Source organism: Pelodiscus sinensis, chromosome 31 (assembly GCF_049634645.1).
Source record: "Pelodiscus sinensis isolate JC-2024 chromosome 31, ASM4963464v1, whole genome shotgun sequence".
Taxonomy (NCBI): domain Eukaryota; kingdom Metazoa; phylum Chordata; order Testudines; family Trionychidae; genus Pelodiscus; species Pelodiscus sinensis.
In genome coordinates this window covers 8,971,608-8,990,076 of record NC_134741.1, presented here as the reverse complement: position 1 = coordinate 8,990,076, position 18,469 = coordinate 8,971,608, and the positions used below count along the sequence as shown (strand labels likewise).

Below are 18,469 nucleotides of genomic sequence, written 5' to 3'. Positions count from 1 at the left end.
TCCTCTTGCTCTCTCCAGTGCAGAGGGCAGAGTGTCTGGTGGGGAAGGGATAAGAGAGGTGAGATTCCAGGCTCTCCTATTTATAACAATGTCCCCACGCTGAACTCTGCATTTCACTTGTATCAGAGACCAGACAGACACACAGAGTCAGGTATTTAGTATGAAAGAGTCTGAAATTGTCATTTCCTTTCTAACTTGGGCACCTCCCAGCAACGGAGCCAACATCCCAGCAATGGAGCCAATATCCCTGCAGCCTCACCCCCATCCCAGGAGAGACAAGCTGTAAATGAGATTTACTCTTCCCTCCTCACCCCCTCCCTCTTGGCTTCTCATTCCCTTTGTAGGGGCAAACTGAGGCAGTCCATGGTATCTTGCTGAGAACTGCCATTCAAATCCTAAATTCAAGGCCTGAGAATTTACTGCATAAGCAGTTAACTTGACCCTGGTCGCCCTGGCTACCACATTACAAGAAGGCCTCACTCTGATAAGGCCCAGACTGATGCCTAAAGCTGCACAGGAATTATTTTCACTGTCTTCTTTATTCCTTAAAAATAAGCTTAGATCCCAAATATCACCCCCGCAGTAGACGTATTATATTTCCAGCCGACAGAGTTGCCATCCAACGGGCCTTTGTTTATATTGGCTCATTTAGCATGTTAGGAATAACTACTTCTATTATTGATAACATGTTTAATTGGCAATGGGCGGAGATACTGAATAACCTTGTAGTTTATTAGCTTACGTGCTCATTATGTTTCTGCCACTAGACGTATCAAATCACTTCCCCTCTGTCCATCTGCTGCCTATATAATCTAATGCATATTTTGATTAAGTTAGTGCTAACCAGGTTAACCCTTAGGTGGTACTCTACCAGCGCTGATGTACAATAAATCCTCTGCTTTTTTTCACCTGCACCCAATATGTCCGGAATTATTCCCTACAGACTTATTGCTTCTTATCATAACCTGGAGCTGTGGTGGTGAGACACGTGGCCATCACAGTAACTTTAGCCATTTTGATCTCAGAATGGGAGGTTCAGAGTTTGCAAACCCCTGGCAAGCAGTTGGGTCTGTTCGCTCAGTGCCTCTAAGGACAGCAGAGTGATGGGGCCGTCATTCTCTGTGTGTGAATTGAGGCAGGGGGAGGTTGGCTTCAGAGGCCAGATTCAATAGTCTCAGATACTTGAACTGCTTTCCCCTCATCCATCCCTTCCAGGTACCTTTGAACTGCCTCAGAGTCTCCGACAGAGCAATCGTTTTCTGTGAGAAACCTCTGACTTCTTCTTCTAGTTCAGGGGAAATCTCTTCCAGCAGCTGGAATTGCCCCATCTCGCACCTGGACAGAAACAATTCAATGTGATTGTATGTTGTTTACTGCTGGTAAGTTCTGGCTAGTAAGTCTCAGCTCTAACAGGCCTGGAGTTAGAATTCCTCCAATTCTCCCAGCCTGAGAACAGGGACAACATATCCCATGGCCATGAAAGCTTCCCCTCAAAGGTCCCATTTCTGTTCTTCACTTCCAGCCCGGGGGAGACTGGCTGGGGGAGTAAAGGGGAATAGAGTCTCCATGGCCAACTCACTCCTTGGCCTCCAGACACTAAGGGACAGGAGGTTCCCATGTGAAGGGCTGAAGGAATCTGTCCAATAGGGATTAGACTGAGACACCAGCTCCCCTCTCCCCAGCTCCTTCCACACAGGTCTCCAAACAGCCCTCTGGAGGGACAGACTCTTAGTCCCTGCTGCCCTGGGCTGAATGTGCCCAGTGCACAGCAGTGACAGGCCCATGTGCCACCCCACAGTCCTGAGGCAGCCAGTCCCCAGGGAGGTGAGAGCTCTAGGAAACACTTGAGGTCAGACTCTGCCCTGAATGGGGAATTCCAGAGTCTAAAGTGCGAGGATGAGACCCTCAGAATTAAATGAGTCCGAGATATTCATGTCTAACATCTGGCTGTAGAGCTCTGGAGAGATGTGGTGCTAACATCTGCTCCAAGCCCTTTCCCTGCTCCATGAAGTGTGAGGGGAATGAGAGCCACATACCTGCTCAGGGTGCTTCTGATGTCCTAGAAAAGAAGACACAAAAAAGAATCTCAGCCCCACTGGACACACAGGGGATCTTAGGGAAGGGATTTACAGATCTGGGAAGAGAGGCCCTGCCCTGGTCCCAGGAACATGGATCCCCTGAGCAAATGGGGCTTTGACATCTCTAATAGATCTGTGCCTGTAACTCTACAAAGCACAAGAGTCATTCGCATGGCAGCAATGCACAAGGTGTTACACTGAGATCTGGACAGCTGGGCTCCAGCACTTGTGATTCAGGAGCCTCCCTTCCCTACATGAGGAGCTGGGATGTTTGTCCCTCAGTCTCACCTGCAGGACTTCACTTGCTGGCTTCTGACACTTCCCCTCCAGCTCACCGATCAACTCACTGAGACAGGAAGTCTGCACAGAGAGTTTCCTGACAGCGTCAGTCTGGAACCTCCAAACCTCCTCGTCCAGCTTCTCCAGCTGGGCCAGCAGGAGTTGTTCTTGTTCCTCCAGGAACTGCCGCAGCTGCTGAAACTCGGCCACAATCATCTGCCTCTCGGCTTGGGTCCATTTCTGTATGAAAACAGGGAAAGGGCTGGTCAGGGGCATGAATGGAGCCCAGAGCCCTTTCACGGGGGAGTGCGCAGCAGGAAGAATTTATTGGAAAACCCTACAATTTGTAACAAAGTAGAGTCAAATGTGATTACTAGCTAGAGGCATCTCTTTTGGCCCGTGTCCCTCTGAAAGGGATGTTCCCATTCAGAACCAGAGCAGCAGGAGGCAGGACTCAGCACCAGCCTGATAGAGATACCCACGGAGGAAAAAGAAGCAAACATGTTAATGAACCAAGTGAGCAGACAGTCCTTCAAGGGGACATTCAGCTCACTTGGGGAGCATGTCTGGGAAAACCACAATGGTTGGACATTAACTCATGCACTGACACGGATGCTCAGGGCCTGGCTTTTCCCTTCTGCTGTTGTTTTCCTTCTCAGTAGCTTTTCTCTCTCCTCCCTCAGTTTTCAAATGGGCCTCCAATTTTTCCTGAAGAAATAGAAATCAGCATGAGGGCAAACCCCATCAGATGTTGGGAGCCCCTTTGTCTGCCTTTAAGAGAGTCCCAATTTTGTGAAGCTCTGCTCATCCAGCAGGGACTCAGCCCTGAACGTGGCTTTGTCCATAGAAAGAGACATAGGAGGAGACTGCGGATGCAGCAGGACACCTGCAAGGGTGGTGGCACAAGGATGCAGATGGTTAACAACACTCATGTAACCCAGCGTTTCTCAAACTGTGGGTCGCGACCAACTTACGGGGGGAGTCGCAGCTGGATCCGATTTTTTTTTTTTTGTTTGGTTGGTTGGTTGTTTTTTTTTCCATTTGTGTCTTCCCGGCATCTCCACACACTGCCCAGTCAATTTTCCCCTGCCACATCTGGAGGGGGAGTGAGGAGTACCACAGAATCTAGTGAAGATGAGGAGGAGGAGAAGGGGGCAGTTGCCTGGTGCTGGGCTGGGTAGCACCTGACCAGCAGAGACCAGCAGCTTGCCACATGATGCTTTCCCTGCAAGCTGCTAGCTGAGGCAGCGGGCCAGCGGCAGAAGCAGACGCTTTTAAAAGTAAGATTCTTTCTCCATGCCTGGCTCTACGAGGGGAGGGGGGGAGATTTGATTGGAGCGCAGCTCCAGACACTGAGGATACCTGCCTCAGGGGGAGGAGGGAGTGTACTGGGATGGGAGGGTGTTGCGGGGGCTTGGCTCAGGGGAGGGGTGGGTGCAGTCACAAACTGGTGCAATTTTTGCTTAACAACTTTGGCTCCCACCCCCCCAACTTTTTTTTTAGTGGGTCATGGTATCACAAGGTTTGAGAACCCCTGATGTAACGGATTACAATTTTACAAGTGACAGTATTTTTTAACCTGCTGCCAGGCAGAGCTGGTAGAAGAAATGGGCTCTCCTGAGTCCAGGGATCTCTCGTGAGGTCTGCCAGGGTGACCACAAGAACTGCTGCTGGCCAATGGGAACTCCAAGCAGCTGCAGACTGATGTTAGTTGCCAGAGGCAAGCGGGTACTGCTGGGGCAGTGGGAAGTTTAACCAGTAACTGGCACTGATAAACATTAGCAGTTAACCAGTTTGAACTCTTGCTACAATCCAACTGAATCCTAGTTGTATTTGGCATGGACCTGCACTTCCTAAAGCCCTGCTATGGGCCCCACACCGCATCCAGCCCAGCAACCTCATCTACTGCCAGTTCATGCATCGGAGTTTAACCCCCAGAAGTTCAGCATCCCAGTGGGAAACCTCTTCTCCCTGCTGGGCCTAAGGTTTTATCAAGGCATCTTTCTCTCTTAAAGGGCCACACTTCATCACTGTTCAGTGATGCTGAGGGACAGGGAGCAGTGCAGTCTAACAGTTGAACAAGGGTTCAGGACCGAACCCTATCCCTGATGTGTTTGGTGACTATGAGCAACTTGCTGCCCCACCTTCCTTTCCCACAGTTTGTCTAACTGGACTGACACCTGCTCAGAGCAGGGACTTTCCCTTGCTGGTTATTGTGCAGGGCCCAGATTCCATTATGGATCTATAAGGCAAATGACAGATTATTGTTCCTGTTCATCCAATCAGTAATAGCTTGTAACCTCCTCTTCTCTAGTTCCAAGGCAGTTCACTGACCGAGTGGCCTGTAGCTCCTGCAATCTAAACTGCTCTGATTGTTAACACTTTACCTTGTACAAGTACCCCTCCTGTCACCAGTGTGGGCTGGGTTTCAGGATTTAGAGCCTCAGAGAAACATTTCCCACATCAGGTATTTGACATAAGTTGCCACAAAGCCAGAGCATTTACTTTTTACAGCATCTCTTGTACCATGAAGGCTTTAAGGAGCCATGTCACACCTGTGCCCAGTAACAGTCAGTGAAATTAGCCTGTAATTAAAACCCAACGTTATTTCCCATCACACTGGACAGCAACTTTGTACCTTGTACTCCTGAGCAGCTTCCTGTATGGGCACCGCGTGAGTTGGGGATCTGTCACACACCACACAGATGGGAGCTTGCTCCTCTTTGCAGAACAGCTTTGGAGCCTCCTGGTGCTCCCCACACACCCCGTCCCATCTTGCTCTCTGTGCTGCCTGGAAACTCAGCGGCTTGGCTAGTTCCACCACGTTTGCCAGCTGCCGGTTGGGCCGGAGGGGTCCCTGCTGCTCAGTGTCTCTGCCCTGAGGGCTGAGGGGGGCCTGGCAGAAATTGTGCCCACACTCCAGAGTGACAGGGGCTGTGAAATCCTCCAGACAGACGGGACGCGGCGCTTCCTCCCGGACACTTTCCACGGGGCTCTCTGCAGCCATGGCTGCCTCTGGGCTGGGGACGGGGACGGGGCCGTGTCACTTCCTGGAGCTCAGCAGTGGGGGGGCAGGTCCGGGGGGGGGGGTCTGAGGCACCAGCACTGAGGACACAAAAAAAATCAAAATTTAAAACCAGAAAAAATCCCCCAAAGCTTCGCTCACCCGCCAGGGCCTCCCCTGGGCCCCTCAGCCCCCCCCCCCCCCCGTCTCTGCGCCCCTCATGACAGGGCCCCTCCTCACCCTGTGTTCAACCCCCCCCCCCCCCGTCTCTGCGCCCCTCAGGCCAGGGCCCCTCCTCACCCTGTTCAACCCCCCCCCCCCCCCCCCCCCGCATCAGGAGGCGCCAACAGCCCGAAGGGGGAACAACACGCGCGGGCTGAATGTTTGTGACGCGACCGCAGAGGCGGGGGGGGGGGGGGGGCAGCGCGAGGCCCCGAGCCCCAGCGCCGGACTCACCCGCAGCGCAGGACGGCGGGTCACGGCCCCTCCCCGAGCGAGTAACGGCCCCAACGGCTCCCAGCCCAGGGAGCGCGGCGCATGCGCAGCAACCGCAACGAGCTCCGCTACCTTCCCCTTAGCGGCGGGGCCTGAGCGGGGCCGGGAGTGACAGCGGCGAAGCCGAATGGGGGGGTGGCGCCGTCACACCGCGCATGCGCAGCAGGTCCGTGAAACCGATCCGACCCCTGCCGCAGGTCTTAGCTCCGACCGGGAGCTGCCTGGTCACGCCCCCTCGGAGGGGGGGGGGAATCACCGGGCTACTTCCGCCTCCCGGGCCCGGGCCGGTGCAGCGAGCAAAACTTCTCCAGATGCGACTTTGGGTGCACTGAGCATGCGCAGCGAACTGAGCAAACTCAGCAGCCCTCGCTGTAGCCGCTGCCCCCGCTGCCCCCTCGGATTTGCTGCCTCCTCCTGGGAGGGGTTTAAAACGGTTATTGGGGGCGAATTGCAGCGGGGGGGGGGGTGTCGTGGTCTGAGCAGGGGGCAGAAATTTACCGGCTGGAGGGATCAAGCTCCTGTAGGTAGCGTCAGAAGAGGGGCTAGAGGGGAAAATCGGGGGGGGGCTGACACCACCAGACCCTTTTTGTGGACAAAACCCCCGTTTCGGGAGGGGGAGGGGGGCAGTTACCCCGCTGTACGAGCCACCTGTAAATACCGGGGTGCAAAGGGTTTTTCTTTCGCTTCCCTGGACGCTGCATGTCAGCCCCCAGCAGGGGGCGGGCTCCTGGGCTTGAGTTCTTAAAGGCACAGGCCTCCCAATTCCTAGACGTCAATGCTTAGGGTAGTCTGACTACACAGCCCTTAATTCGAACGACTTAATTTGAACTAGGCGTTAGTCTTCGTATAATGAGGTTTACCTAGTTGGAATTAAGCGCTCCACTAGTTCAAATTAAGTTCAAACTAGCTGTTTGTATGTGTGGCATCTATGAAAGTTAATTCCAATGAACGGCTGTTAGTTCGAATTAACTTTGTACTGTAGACATACCCTTACCTACGTTCCCTCAAACTCTGTCACACATTTTGAGAATTTAAAAGAGTCTCTTATCACCGTATATCTACGTGAAGTCTCATAACAGTTCCCAATCTGGTTTTTATCTGCTGATGTGATTCCCTGAATTGCGCTCGCTTCTTGTAAACCATTTTAATTATAGTTTTGCACCTTTACAAATGTTATTTCCATTACTCCAAACACATTGTCCTTTATCTGTATTATCACTTTGCAATGCATGTGCTGTTTATTTTTTATTTTAATAGCTAATGATCACCCAAAAATGTTAAGTAAGTAGTTGTTATTGGTTTTAGGAATTACAGTTCTGTGTCTTGCTATGATTTTTGTACTTTGATTTGTAATTAGGAGTTTTTAATCCTACAGCAGAGGCATAGCAAAGGGGGATTTGGCTGGGGAGGAGGCGCTGGGTTGCTTAGCTCTGAAGGAGGGAGATTTAGTGGAGGGCTCTGGGGTTGCTTGTCTCTGAAGGAAGGGGATTTGGTTGGTGGGGGTGGGGGGGCTCTGGGTTTGCCTGTCTCTGAGGGAGAGGGATTTGGTTGTGGGAGGTGCTTGGGGTGCCTGGCTCTGGCATCAGCTGGTAGAAAACCTGCCAGTCTCCAGTGGCAGCCCCTGGTCAGGCAGGCCAGGGCCAAGGGCATGGAGCAGGAGGTGGGGGGTCAGAGGCATATCAGGGCAGGCAATGGCAGGGGGAGAGCACAAGTGGGGGGTGGATCTAGAGAGGAAGAGGTAGCTCAGGAGCATTTTTAGTGGGTGGGCAGTGTGTGGGGGGCCTTGGGGCAAGAACAGCAGGGTGGGGGATGACGGGTCTGAGTGCTTGTGCCCCTCAACCTCACATTTTGTGCAGCAGTGCCCAGCCAAGGCAAGGGACAGCACATGTTAAAGACCCAGAGTAAAGTGATGGCTTGGCTGGTGGGGAAGCGAGAAGAGCTTTGTCATTTGTGAACTCTGCCCGCAAGTGCTGGGAGTGGAGGCGTGGGGAGACCCGTCCCCGTACGCTGAATTTGCCAGTGACCTGCCGCCTGGCACACAGTTCCCTGCCCACTGACTTCCAGCCACTCACCCGCCTGGCACTGGACTGCCTCACTTGATTGCATCCAGACACAAAACGCTATCAAGCAACTGATGGCACCATCCGCCCACTGGAATGGTACCAAGCTCACGTGACCAAGGCAAGACTTATCCTTGCCAGCCCTTGCTCCGCCTATTGGTAACACTCAAGTGTGTCTAAACTACATGGCTCCATTGACGGAGCCATGTAGATGAGGCTGATCGGCAGAGGGAAATGAAGCCGCGATTTAAATAATCTCAGCTTCATTTAAATTTAAATGGCTGCCGCGCTCTGCCAACCAGCTGATGATCAGCTGTTTGTCGGCAGATCGGGGCAGTCTAGATGCTCCCCTGCCGACATGAAAGCCCTTTGTCGACCTTCCCGGTAAACCTCATCCCACGAGGCATGCCTGAGGTCACACACCAGGCTGGACTAGAAGCTCAGTTTCCAGTGGTTCAGGGGCTGTCTACATGGGTCGCAAAGAGGTGAGTGCAGCACAGACCAGTATAACCTGGCTCGCTGCAATCTGATTCATGTGGGGAACAACCGCAGAGTGGGGGGGCTTCAGCAATCACGCCCTGTCTAGCTTGTGCTTCGATCAAGCCACCCCTGCTCAAAGGAGATAGCGAAGGGCAGAGATGGATATCCGGCAGCCACCTCCTGCCCCCGCTTCTCCCATCTGCTCAGCCCTGCCCCCAGGCTTGCTGAGGCCTATGGGGGGAATGCTTCAGAACTAGCCAATTCACTCCCCTCACACTGCAACACCAGCCTAGAGGCACCACAGGGCCTGGCCCCTGGGTCCCCACAGTGTGGGAGAAACCAGGGCCTGACCTGACCCCAAGTGCAAGGGATCCACTTGAGGGCCCTAGCACCAAAATCTCACTGGGCCTCTCTAGGAGGCACTGGTTCCAGTTCAGTCCCAGGGCAGGGGGCAGAGGCTGGCTCACGGAGGAATGGATGGGCTCTGGAGATCCGTCCCTTCTAGGGGGCACCAGCCCCCATCTAACCCCATGCGGGCAGTATAGAATCAAAGAACATTACAGCTGGAAGCGACCTCGAGAGGTCATTGAGTCCAGTCCTCTGCCCTCACGGCTGGACCAAGCACCCAGGGCCGCTCAACACAAGGCCCGTGGGCTGCATTCTGTCCACGGCCAGTTTGTTTGTGCCCTGTGGTGCAGTTTGGGTTTCTGTGGGGATCAACATGTAGCCAGCGAGTGGGAGCCAAAACAAAAAAGTTGTCAGTGTAATGATCTTCTCTTGAGATGCATTTTAGTAGTTAAATTCTTGGACTGTCATTGCTCATGAAAAGTGCTGTCACATGGGTAGAAATTAGGTAAATATTACATGTTATTAATATCAGTTGAACTGACTTAAATGGAGCCTGTATGTTGTGTAGTCTTGACTTAATCTTTGCATTCATGCCTGTCCGTGTGAGAGAAGCTATTTGTATATATTTGCTTGCATATTCAACCACACTTGTGTTGAAGCTGTCAGCACGTTCTGTAAGTATCAGTGTGGCCCCTGCGGCTTCCAAAGTTGAGTTGCCCTAGCTCATCCCTGACAGGTGTCTGTCTAACGAGGTTTTAAATATGTCCAGTAATGGAGATTCCACAATCTCCCTAGGCAATTTACTCCAGTGTTTAACCACCCTGACAGGCAGGAAGTTTTTCCTAAAGTCCAACCTAAACCTCCCTTGCTGCAATTAAGCCCATTGCTTCTCATCCTAATCTCAGAGGCCAAGGAGAACAACATTTCTTCCTCCTCCTTATGATACTCTTTAAGAATATGTGTACACTAGTCCCCTAGTTCGAACTAGGGAGGCTAATGTAGGCATTCAAAGTTTGCAAATGAAGCCCAGGATTTAAATATCCCGGACTTCATTGGCATCTTCCTGGGCGCCGCCACTTTTAAATGTCTCTTAGTCCAAACTCCGTGCCCGTGGCTACACGCGGCAAGGACTAGGTAGTTCGAATTAGAATCTCTAATTCGAACTAACGGTACACCTCATTCCACGAGGAGTAACGGTAGTTCAAATTAGAGATCCTAATTCGAACTACCTACTTCGTGCTGCGTGTAGCCGCAGGCACGGAGTTCGGACTAAGGGACATTTAAAAATGGCGGCACCCGGGAAGATGCAAATAAAGCCCGGGATATTTAAATCCTGGGCTTCATTTGCAACTTCGAATGCCTACATGAGCCTCCCTAGTTCGAACTAGGGGGCTAGTGTAGACATACCCATATATACTTGAAAGCTGCTCGCATGTCCCTTTTCGGTCTTCTTTTTTCCCAGGTAAACAAGGCCAATTCCTTCAGCCTTGCCTCATATCTCATGTTCTCTAGACCTTTCATCATTTGTGTTGATCTTCTCTGGACTTTCTCCAGTTTCTCCACGTTTCCTGAAATGTGGCACCCAGAACTGGACATGATACTCCAGCTGGGGCCTAATGTAGATGGCTCATTCCCGGCCTAGGGGACGTGAGACTGGGCGGTTAATTTCCAATCCTCCCATTTATTATTTTCCTAAGCCAGGAGGGCTCAGTAGTTCTGATGGGGGCCCTGCAGGAAGGCAGCCTGCACTGCCCCCTGCCTGCCCTGAGACTGCAGGTGTTAAACAGCTGTCCAGCCCACCCTAGAGGTGACTGCTTTTCAGCATGCCTGAAGCAACACAGCACCAGCAATGGACCAGAGAATGGCTCCCTGGCATGGTTTGATCATGACTGCTTCAGTCCTGTTGGATGGGCCTCAGCCTCTTTTCTTCCCCTCCCCTGCTTTGCAATGGGGCTGTAGACTCTGGGGAAGATGGCTGGAGGCAGGCAGAGGTGTCTCCCTGCAGCAGATGTAGACACGTCTCTGTATTAATCATTTTCTCATTGAAGTTTTTAGCTTTGTATTGAATCCTTTTACATGGAAACATTGTATTACGTCTTGGTAGAATAGTCCCTAGGACAGAGGCAGAGACTGTCCCTGTGGAGTGAATGAGGTGGGAGTGGATAAGGCTGAAGGTGAGCACCTCTGGGCAGTTGCAAAGGTTGGAGAGGGATGGAAGCCAGATCCAGGATCAATGAGCCCTGGGAAGTGGGCCCATTGAAAGGAGACTGGACCTGTGGATGCCTTGGGGGTCAGCAGCAAGGGCCTGCTTTGGGAAGCCCCCTCTTTGGAGGTGACTGTGGCAGCATTGAGACACCACCTAGAAGCAGGCGCCACAGACACTAACTGCAGATTCATGGGTTGGCTCTCACAGATCTTGCACATGCATAAGAGGATAGATCTGCACGTGAAGGGGCAGTGGTGTAACGAGGAGGCTGGAGGGGTCAGTTGCCCCTGGGCACCATGCTATGGAGGTACCAATTTATTCCCATTCTGCCCCCCCCCTCCCCCGTAATCCCTGAGCTCACGTGCTCCTACTCTGCCTGCCACCGGCACCTGGAGCCTCCTCCCTGCCTCTCCGCTCCAAGCCCAACCCTCCTCCATCTCGACTGGCAGGTTAGTGCATAGGGGAGCCCAGCCTCAAACTGTAGGGGGTGGGGAAAGATGCGGTACAAGAAGTGAATTGTGAGTGTTTTCGACCAGAATCCCCAGTCCCTCTGAATTTGCAACCCATGGACCAGGAGCAAAATGTAGCAAGTCCTGAGCAGTAGCAACGAATTCCACGTATGCAGGACAGAAACTGCAACGGGAGGAAAAACGGAGAGTAGCACTTTATGCCTATACAGCGGGTCAGACAAAGGCCCCCCCAGCCCCGTGTCCTGTCTGCCCGGTGCCCAGTGCGGGTGCCCCAGGGGGAGGGAACAGAACAGGGATCCCCAGTGACCCGCCCCTGCGGCCCGTTCCCAGCGTCCTGCAAACAGAGCCAAGAGGCGGGGGGGGGGGGAGGGGGGCGGGAGCTGCCTGCCCAGGGCGAGGACCCGGCCCCCCCCAGCAGGTGACACGTTCTGGGGCCCGAGCCCGGCCGAGTCCGCGCGCTCCCGCCCCAGTGGCCCGAGAGGCGGGTCCGTGTCTCGGCCGGAGGGGGGAGGCGGCAGCAGGCGCGTCACTGGGCTCCGCGCTCTCATTGGTTCGTGGAGCCCCGGCCACGCCCACTTTCAAGTCCCGGCCCCGCCCTCAGAGTCTCTGGGCGGCCCCGTCACTCCCGGCCTGAGAGCGGGGCCAGAGGAATCCTCGTCAGAGCAAGGGGCGGGGCAATTCATGTCACTGATGATGAGGCCACGGGGGGGGGGGCGGGCAATTGTGCGTCACTGGGGCGTGACAGCCCGGGGAACCCCTGTCAATCGGAGCGAGAGCAAGGGGCGGAGCAAGAAACGTCACAGTGGGGGGCGGGGTCCGTTGGGCACCAGCTGCGGCCAGTGGCTGCACGGGGAGCGCTGGGGGCGCCGGGATGCAGAGACAGTGGAGGGGCGGGGGGAGGGGCAGGGGTTGCACCGCGGCGGGGGAGGGGGGCGCTGCCGGGTGTCAGGCTGCGAGGGGGCTCGTGGGACTCGGGGGAGATCGGACCCGTGGGAAAGGGCAGCGCATCGCCCCGGCCCGGCGCCCAGCAGCGGAAGCAGCATCTGCCCGGGGGCCTGGGGGCGTGGCCAGGCATCTCTCGGTCTGAGCTAAGCCCGGGCGCTGGATTCTGATCGGAATCACTGACCCGCTGCGCATGCGCGGTCTGACCGGGCCCGCCCCATTCCGAACCCCGTGGCCGGGCTTTCAGCGCGTTCCCGACCGTGCTCAGGCCCCGCCCACCTCGCAGCGGTCTGCAGCAGCGTCACGCGCCGCGCGCCCTGAGGTGGGAGCCGTTGGGAGGGGCCGTTGGCGCCGTTACTCGCTGCGGGGGAGGCCGCAGCCCAGCGGGAGCGAATTGGCGCGTCACAAACACTCAACCCCGCGCGTGCCCCCCCCCCCCACCTCGGGCTCCCTGATGCTCCTGCCGGGCTCGGGGTGTCTGCGGGGCGCACAGCGGGGCTGTGAGGGGGCTGCAGAGTGTGCGGGGGGGGATTTAAACACAGGGTGGGGAGGGGCCCAGAGACCGGGGGGAGGGTCTGGCTGGGGCAGGGGGCTGAGGGGCCGGGGGGGAGGTGAGCGAAGCTTTGGGGGACTTTTTTGGTTTTTATTTTTGATTTTTTTTGTATTCTCAGTGCTGGTGCCTCAGACCCCCCCCCCCCGAGCCTGCCCCCCCCATTGCCGAGCTCAGGACAGTGACCCGGCCCCGGTCCCCCGGCCCAGAGGCAGCCATGGCTGCAGAGAGCTCTGTGGAAAGTGTCCGGGAGGAAGCGCCGCGTCCCGTCTGCCTGGAGGATTTCACAGCCCCTGTCACTCTGGAGTGTGGGCACAATTCCTGCCAGGCCCCCCTCAGCCCTCAGGGCAGAGACACTGAGCAGCAGGGACCCCTCCGGCCCAACCGGCAGCTGGTAAACGTGGTGGAACTAGCCAAGCCGCTGAGTTTCCAGGCAGCAAAGAGAGCAAGATGGGACGGGGTGTGCGGGGAGCACCAGGAGGCTCTGAAGCTGTTCTGGGAAGAGGATCCAACTCCCATCTGTGTGGTGTGTGACAGATCCCAGGCTCACATGGTGGTGCCCTTACAGGAAGCTGCCCAGGACTACAAGGTACAGAGTTACTGTCCAGTGTGTTTTAATTACAGTGTTATGTCACTGACAGTTACCAGGCACAGTTGTGACACAGCTCTGTAAAGCCTACAAGAGATGCTGTAAAAAGTAAATGTTCTGGCTTTGTGGCAACTTACGTAAGATACCTGATGTGGGAAATGTTTCTCTGAGGCTCTGTATCCTGAAACCCAGCCCTCACTGGTGACAGGGGGGGTGTTTGCACAGGGGACGGTGTTAACAATCAGGGTATGTCTACACTACAGCACTAATTCGAACTAACTTAATTCGAATTAGTTAATTTGAACTAAGCTAATTCGAACTAGTGCATTTAAAAACTAGTTCGAATTAGCATTTTGCTAATTCAAACTAGTATGTCCACATTGAGTGGACCCTGAACCAAAGTTAAGGCTGGCCGGAAGCAGTGCCGGCAGGGCATCAGATTAGGACTTAAGAGTATGGAGCTGCTTCCTCAGGCTAGCCGAGGGCTGTGCTTCAAGGGACCCGAACCCCACCCCGGACAGACAGTTCAGGGTTCCCCGCTTGCTTGTCTACCTCGATGAGGGACAGCAATGCAGTCCTGGCTTGAAGTGCCCTGAGTGCCCACACTCGGCCCATCACAGCACTCGGCCATCAGCCCGGCTGCACTTGCCGCAGGCTGCCATCCGGGGGGGTCAATCGGGGGGCTACAGGAGAGTTTCCATCCCGAGGAGCCCGCAGAGCCACCCCAGTCCTCATCGGGGGCTCATACCCCATTCCTCCCTCACATCCTTCCACTTACCCGTCCCTAGCCCCCCTTCCTGATGTACAAAATAAAGGACACGTGTGGTCAAAAATAGAAACTCTCTTTATTTAACAAAACTGGGGGAGACTGGGAAAAGGAGGTGGGAGAGGGGAAGAGAGAGGGTGGGAGAGGGGAGGAGGGAGCTGGAAAGGGGAAGCCAGGGAAAAAAGGAGGAGGGGAATACAGATGTGATCTCATCCCAGAAAAGAGATTTTGGCCTTGGAAAGGGTTCAGAAAAGGGCAACTAAAATGATCAGGGGTTTGGAACAGGTCCCATACGAAGAGAGGCTAAAAAGACTGGGACTTTTCAGCTTAGAAAAGAGAAGACTGAGGGGGGGATATGATAGAGATCTATAAAAGCATGAGTGGTGTGGAGAGGGTGCATAAAGAAAAGTTCTTCATTAGTTCCTATAATAGAAGGCCTAGAGGACACCAAATGAAGTGAATGGGTAGCAGGCTTCAAACTAATAACAGACAGTTCTTCTTCACAAATCAAATAGTCAACCTGTGGAACTCCTTGCTGCAGGCTAGAACTATAACAGAGTTTAAAGAGAAGTTAGAGAAAGTCATGGAGATTAGGTCCATGGAGTGGTATTAGCCAGGGGATAGAAATGGTGTCCCTGGCCTCTGTTTGTGGAAGGCTGGAGATGCATGGTATGAGACAAATGGCTTGGTCATTGTCTTGGGTCCATCCCTTCCAGGGTACCTAGTGTTGGCCACTGTCGGCAGACAGGGTACTGAGCTAGATGGACCTTTGGTCTGACCCAGTACGGCCATTCTTACGTTCTAAGCTCAGGGTCGGGGGGTCTCACTGGACCACCTTGATTTTCATGCAAACCTGTTCCTAGGTGGCCAGGCTGGCAGCTGTCCTGCCCTAGATGGCCACTTTCCTGTGCCTAGTGCGGAGGTCGTGGACGTTGGACGCCTCCCCCCAAACCTGGATGAAGTCCACAATCTCCGCACTAGACCAGGCGGGCGCCCACTTTTGCAGCCCCGGGCAGACTCCTGGGAGCCGCCAGCCTGGTCCCGGGAAGAGGCGGAGGGTTGGGTGGCAGCGGGTGGCTGGCTCATGCCATGCCAGGTGCAGGGTCTGCTGGCTGGGTGCTGGGAGGCTTGCACCTGGCATGGGCACCGTAGCCAGACGGTGCCCCTTTAAGGGCTCCGGGGCCGGGAGGGGGGCAGATGAGTTTCCCTGGTGGTGCCCAGAGTGGCCACCAGGGCAAGCTGGGAAGGGCTAGCCTCCCACTAGTTCGAATTAAGTGGCTACACAGCCCTTAATTCGAACCAGCAGAGCGCTTAATTCGAACTAGGTAAACCTCATTCTACGAGGATTAACGCCTAGTTCGAATTAAGTTCGAACTAGCGGTTTGCCTGTCTAGCGCCTATGAAAGTTAATTCGAACTAACAGCTGTTAGTTCGAATTAAATTTGTAGTGTAGACATACCCTCGAAGAGGTTTAGATCGCAGGAGATACAAGCCACTCTGTCAGTGAGCTGCCTTGGGATTGGAGAAGAGGAGGTTACAAGCTGTTAATGATCAGAAGAACAATCTGTCATTTGCCTTATAGATCCGCAATGGCAGCAGGGACCTGCAGAACATCCAGCAAGGGAAAATCCCTTCTCTGAGCAGGTCACAGTCCACTTAGACAAACTGTGGGAAGGGAAGGTGGGGCAGCACCTAGTCGCTCATAGTCGCCAAGCATGTCAGGGATAGAGTTTAGCCCCGTACCCTGTTAGACCTACACTGCTCCCTGCCCCTCAGCATCACTGAACAGTGATGAAGTGTGGCCCTTTAGGAGGAAAAGATGCCTTGATAAAGCCCTAGGTCCAGCAGGGAGTGAAGGTTTCTAATAGGGATACTGAACTTCTGGGGTGCTCCGTGAGGGGTTAAACTTCAATGCAGCCACTGACACTAGATGAGGTTGCTGGGCTGCATGCTGTGCGGGGCCCAGAGCGCCTTCACTCCACCCATAGCAGGACTTCAGGAAGTGCAGGTCCATGCCAGACACAACTAGGATTCAACTGGATTGTAGCAAGAGTTCAAACTGGTTAACTGAAGAGCTAATGCTTATCGGTGCCAGTTACTGGTTAAACTCCCCACTGCCCCAGCAGTGCCTGGTTCCCTCTGGCAGCTAACATCAGTCTGCAGCTGCTGGGAGTTCCCATCAGCCAGCTGTCCTTGAGGCCACCCCCGGCAGATCTCGCGAGAGATCCCCGGCCCAGGAGAGCCCATTTCCGCTACCAGCCCTACCTGTCAGCAGGTTAAAAAACTCCTGTCTCTGATAAAATTGTGATCAGTTACATAATTAGTATTGTTAAGCATTTTTACCTCCCTAATCCCCACCTGCTTCATTCTTTATAAAGGTGCCACCACTGATCCTTCCCCCACCCTTGTAGGTGTCCTGCTGCATCCTCAGTCTCTTCTTGTGTCTTTTTCTATGGACACAACCATGTCCAGGGCAGAGTCCCTGCTGAAGAGGGGCAGAGCTCCACAAAACTTGGACTCTCTTAAAGGCAGACAAATGGGCTCCCGACATCTGATGGGGTTTGCCCCTGTGCTTATCTCTGTTTCTTCAGGAAAAATTGGAGGCTCATTTGAAGACTCTGAGGGAAGAGAGAGAAAAGGTGCTGGGAAGGAAAACAACAGCAGAAGGGACACAACAGCAGCCAGGAGTATCTGGTAGGTGCCTGCGGTTTGAAACAGCAGGGACTGGCAGTGGGAGGACTGTTAGGAGGCAGACTCGTGTGGCCTTGGTGACATTGGGCTTGTTTGTGTTTCTCCTGGATTGTGGATTGCAGGGTGAGATCCATGTGTAGACAGGCCCTGAGCATCCATGTCAGCGCATGAGTTAATGTCCAGCCTTTGTAGCTTTCCCAGAAATCCTCCTCAAGGGAGCCGAGTGTCCCCCTAAAGGGTTGTCTGCTCACTTGGTGTATTAACATGTTTCTCCTTTTTCCTTCCTGGGTATCTCTGTCAGGCTATTGCTGAGTCTTGCCTCGTGCTGCTCAGGGTCTGAATTTCCAGAGCCCATGAATATCAAAAGATGCTGCCCATGACAGACATGGGAACGTCCCTTTCAGAGGGACACAGGGCCCAAAGGAGATGCTGGGAGAGCCACCTCTGCCTACTAACCACAAAGTACAGTCAAATGTGACACATTTTAGGCTTTTCCAAGAAATTCTCCCTGCTTCGCACTCAGCTCTCCCTGAAAGGGCCCTGGGCTCCATTCATGCTCTTGACCAACCCTTTCCCTGTTTCCATACAGAAATGGACCCAAGCCGAGAGGCAGATGATTGTGGCCGAGTTTCAGCAGCTGCGGCAGTTCCTGGAGGAACAAGAGCGACTCCTGCTGGCCCAGCTAGAGAAGCTGGACGAGGCGATTGAGAGGCTCCAGACTGACACGGTCGGGAAACTCTCTGCCCAGATTTCCCATCTCAGCAAGGGGAAGTGTCAGAAGCCAGCGAGTGAATTCCTGCAGGTGAGGCTGAGGGAGAAACGTCCCAGCTCCCCACACAGGGAAGGGAGGCTCCTGAATCACAAGTGCTGAGGTCCAGCTATTAGATCTTGGTGTAACTCCATGTGCATTGCTGCCATGTGAGTAACTGCCATGCTTTGTAAAGTTACAGGCACAGAGCTACTAGAGATCGTAAAGCCCCATTTGCTCAGGGGATCCATGTTCCTGGGGTCAGAGCAGGGACTCTCTTCCCATGTTTGCAAAATCCCTTCCCTGAGGTCCCCTGTGTGTGTCCAATGGGGCTGAGAGTCTTTTCTCTGTCTTTTTTCTAGGACGTCAGGAGCACCCTGAGTAGGTACGTGGCTCTCACTCCCCTCACGCTGCACAGCTCAGGGAAAGAGCTTGGAGCTGATGTTAGCACCACATTTCCACAGGGTGCTAAGAGGCAGATGTTAGAGATGAATATCTCTGACTCATTTAATTCTGCGGGTCGCACCCTCACACAGCAGACTCTGGAATTCCCCATTCAGGGCACAGTCTGACTTCCAAGTGTTTCCTGGAGCTGTCACCTCCCTCTGTACTGTGGGGTGGAACATGGGCCTGTCACTGCTGTGCACTGGGCACATTCAGCCCAGGGCAGCAAGGACCAAGAGTCTGTCCCACCTGAGGGCTGTTCGGAGACCTGTGTGGAAGGAGCTGGTGTCTCAGTCTAGTCCCTACTAGACAGATTCCT

General features: G+C 54.1%; 2 protein-coding genes across 3 annotated transcripts in view; one reads left to right on the top strand and one right to left on the bottom strand.

Annotated features, from left to right (window-relative positions):
* LOC142821521 (uncharacterized) overlaps positions 1 to 18,469 on the bottom strand; it is a 414,847-nt gene that overhangs the window by 360,812 nt on the left and 35,566 nt on the right. Inside the window, 2 exon segments of the mRNA XM_075912685.1 lie at positions 2,037 to 2,059; positions 2,367 to 2,597. Of these exon segments, the coding sequence (XP_075768800.1) occupies positions 2,037 to 2,059; positions 2,367 to 2,597 (254 nt within the window).
* The window catches only part of LOC142821523 (zinc finger protein RFP-like), a 219,526-nt gene continuing 213,465 nt past the window's right edge, over positions 12,409 to 18,469 (top strand). Inside the window, exons 1-4 of one of the 2 annotated variants that reach the window (XM_075912689.1) lie at positions 13,364 to 13,501; positions 16,859 to 16,961; positions 17,548 to 17,760; positions 18,069 to 18,091. In XM_075912689.1, coding sequence (XP_075768804.1) covers positions 17,572 to 17,760; positions 18,069 to 18,091 — 212 coding nt within the window. In that variant the 5' untranslated portion in view covers positions 13,364 to 13,501; positions 16,859 to 16,961; positions 17,548 to 17,571. Of the gene's footprint in view, positions 12,685 to 13,033; positions 13,502 to 16,858; positions 16,962 to 17,547; positions 17,761 to 18,068; positions 18,092 to 18,469 lie in introns of those variants that run through there. The other variant, XM_075912688.1, reaches the window with a different exon arrangement.